The sequence below is a fragment of the Cryptomeria japonica genome, chromosome 1 (assembly GCF_030272615.1).
Source record: "Cryptomeria japonica chromosome 1, Sugi_1.0, whole genome shotgun sequence".
Taxonomy (NCBI): Eukaryota; Viridiplantae; Streptophyta; class Pinopsida; order Cupressales; family Cupressaceae; genus Cryptomeria; species Cryptomeria japonica.
The window spans coordinates 237,803,995-237,807,539 of NC_081405.1; the positions used below are offsets into that span (position 1 = coordinate 237,803,995).

Genomic DNA, 3,545 nt, shown 5'->3' on the forward strand with positions numbered 1-3,545 from the left:
ACAATAGATATAAACAGTTAAGTAACATACACAGACACTAAAAAAGAAATCATTGAAATCTAATGTACAATATAAAATCCGTAGATGCACTAAGTTAGCTATAAGATCTATTGGTACCCTTCACCTACAACAATAAAATATTACATCATTAAAAAAATAAGCAAAATATGATATAATTTACATAAAATCACAACTGTATTATATTACATCATTAAAAAACAAAATATGACACTACACAAAATAACAAAAGATATCCACATAGAACTGCAACTGATCGTCAGCCACAGGTGTAAGGTGATATCTTTCCGAGTACAGAAGTGGCTCATATACGGTACAACGATAGCCACAATTCGATCTGATCTGTTGCTTAAGCTATTAGTTAGAAAATTGATCAGTTGGATCTTGTCGGAGAGAAAGCTGAGTCGTATTATGGAGGAAGAAAGAATGGAGCAGATTCATGCGCTCATGTTTCCCTGGCTCGCACAGGGCCACATCGGGCCTTTCTTCCAGCTTTCCAAAAGGCTTGCTCACCATGGACTCAAAGTAACATTCCTCTCCACACCGCGTAACATTACAAAAATTAGGCCATTGTTACTACATGAGAATGGGAAGATCGATCTTGTGCAGCTGCCGCTGCCAGCGGTGGAGGGGCTACTAGCCGGCGCAGAGAGCACCTCCGACGTCCCCAATGAAATGGAAGCCTTATTAAAGACGGCGCTGGATGCCCTGGAGCAGCCATTTGAAGACCTCTTACACCGGCTCTTACCTGATTACGTGGTCTACGACTTTTCACAGTACTGGGCTGCAACTGTTGCTGCCAAGTTTGGTATTCCGGCAATTTTCTTCCTCACTTTTAACGCTGCATCATGTAGTTATCTTCTTCATCCCAGCAGAGACATGGAAGAGAAAACCACTGTTGAGGACTTGATCGTACCCCCGCCTGCTTACCCATCTACTCGAGTTGTTTGGCGGCCCTTCGAAGCGCGGTATATTGTAGGTGCTTTGAAAGACAATAACGGGCAGATCTCAGTCATGCAGCGCTTCTTTAAATCAGTGCATGGATGTTCCTTTATTATCATCAGATCGTGCTTGGAAATGGAAGACAAGTTTATACAATATCTGGAGAAAGTTATCGGGAAGGCAGTGGTTCCTGTTGGTCTTTTGCTACCGGATCTTCCCCAAAAGAGGATTTCAGAGCAGGAATCCTTATGTCTAAGATGGTTGGACAAGCACCCGGATTCGTCTGTTGTGTATGTATCGTTTGAAAGCGAATGTTTTCTATCGAAAGAGCATATCGATGCGCTGGCACTTGGCTTAGAGGCGACGGGCCTGCCGTTTCTGTGGGTGTTGCGCTTCCCTCGCTTTTCTAAGGAGGGATGCAGTGCGTCCAGCTTACTACCCGAGGGTTTTGAGTCTCGAACTGGAGACCGAGGGCTTGTTTACAGCGAGTGGGCGCCGCAGCTGCAGATTCTTGCGCATCCATCGGTGGGTTTGTTTCTGAGCCACTCGGGATGGAGCTCTGTGGTGGAGGCAGTGAAGTTTGGAGTGAAACTTGTACTTGTTCCCATGAATGTGGACCAGGGTCTTAACGCCAGGCTTGTGGGAGGAGAACTTAAGTTGGGGTTGGAACTGGAAAGAGAAGAGGATGGCAGTTTCACGGAGGATCAGATTCGAACGGCCGTGCTTAAGGTGATGAAGGAAGAGTGCGAGGAGGTAATAACTGTGAAATCGAGAATGAGTGAAATGAGAGAGAGCATATTTGGCGACAGCGGATTAGAAGAAAAATACATCAGGGAGTTTATCAAACGCCTGAAGGTCTCTAAACCACCGAATCAGTCTGGTTTGTGAACGTTCTCTCTTTGTTCTCGTCACTTCCATTTTAGTTAGAGTTGACATAGTTAGTCGCCCCTGTAAGTGCTTGTTGAAATAGCAACACCTGCAGCAGTTAATTTTCATATAAAATGATACTGTAAAAAACTTTCAGATTTATAAAATATTGTTTGTTTTTTTCGATTTTTTGAGTTTTTACAGTAATGGAGATGCAGATCATAAAGATTTTACTGAAAATTTTATGAAATTTTTTATGTTTTGTAGATTTTAGAAACTGTACAGAGTGCTATTTTGTGTGGAGATTAGCCTTGTCCATTTATTTGTAGAGTCTATTTTACAATATTTTTATATTTCTAATTTTATTTTTCTTTATTAAAGTTATTATTTTATCAATTTATGAAAAAAATGGTGTTTTTCTTCATATCAATTTAAAGATATCTATTCATTCTTTTTGGTTTAATTATGAGAATCTCAATATATGTCTAATAACTAGCCATAACTGTAACACCCCACCTCACACATAGATAATACAACCCTAAACTATTACATGATTTTCATTAATAGATGGTTAGATGGATTGGGAGGTTGTAAATGAGATTATTTTATGGAACTATGTTTGGTATTACCTAGTAAACTTGATGAAAAATGAGAGAAAATAATATGACTTGTTATTGTGGTCTAACTATGCTCATGATGTGCAGGTGGGCAATGAGGACTATGAAAGAAAAGAGAAACACTTATTGAAAATATATTTCCTTTATGAGAAGTTATAAGTAGCCATCTCTTAACTTAGGAGAAAAATGACATTTATTTTCGATATGGGTGTGTTGTAAGGTTTATCATTGTGGGTCTTAATGAGAGTTGAGTCAATTTCCATGTTTAAATTACAAAAATAGACCCCCAGGGTCTATACCCTTGAGGTGGGGGCCTATTAGTCATGCAATAAAGGCCCTATGGCTTTCTTTACCCTCCAAAAGTCTTCATTAAGATGAGTGATGAATTTGAAGGATGGATGAGTTGAGGGTACCAATCCCACCCCCATACCTCATTCATGAGGGAAGACTTGGGGGAATGGGTTGTCCTATTATTTGTCCCCTCGTAAATGAAGAAAAGACTTCATGGAGGAGAGGATGGGAATGCGACATGTGTCACCTTCTCATCCAAGTCTTCAAAGTTAATATTTCGTATATTGAGTTTGTGAAGGGAGAATGGGTTGTTACCCACTTCTCCAATTTGGAGAACTTTTGCAGGTTATGGAGAAAGGAAGAGAAATTTGAGAGGAGTTCTTGTATGTGGAGATGGAGATCTATATGCCTAACTTTAGAGAGATAAGTCTTGTACTCCCTTTGTCATTCTCACTTGTGTGTTGTAAGATTAAGATAGGTTGCAAAGTTTATCTTAGAATTTGGAAAGAGTAAAATTGGTTATGCAAAGCTGAGTGAGTGGTTATGTGAAATTGTGAAGAATAAGTATCCTTGGTCATTGATGTCATATAAGGAGACTCCATGAATATAACTTGGGGCTATATTAGTGTTCTTGCTCGGGGGTTTGGCTAGAGCACATGAGGCTCCATGATGCCAATATGGTTGGGTGGAGAGTAAGCCTTGTTTTTTTGTGTTTTCTCATTGTCATGTATGATTGTGAGATCTTTCAAAGTATTTAAATAAAGAATAATTAATGTGTAATGAAAGAGCAAGCCTTGGTTAGTTCTTTTC

At 39.6% G+C, this 3,545-nt stretch overlaps 1 protein-coding gene across 1 annotated transcript; it reads left to right on the forward strand.

The window, feature by feature from the left end:
- Window positions 1-303: 303 nt before the first annotated feature.
- LOC131042267 (UDP-glycosyltransferase 91B1-like) lies at window positions 304-3,545 on the forward strand. Its single transcript, XM_059216951.1, has 2 exons — window positions 304-1,840; window positions 2,532-3,545. The coding sequence occupies exons 1-2, from the start codon at window positions 430-432 to the stop codon at window positions 2,540-2,542; spliced, it is 1,422 nt and encodes a 473-aa protein (XP_059072934.1). The 5' UTR covers window positions 304-429; the 3' UTR covers window positions 2,543-3,545.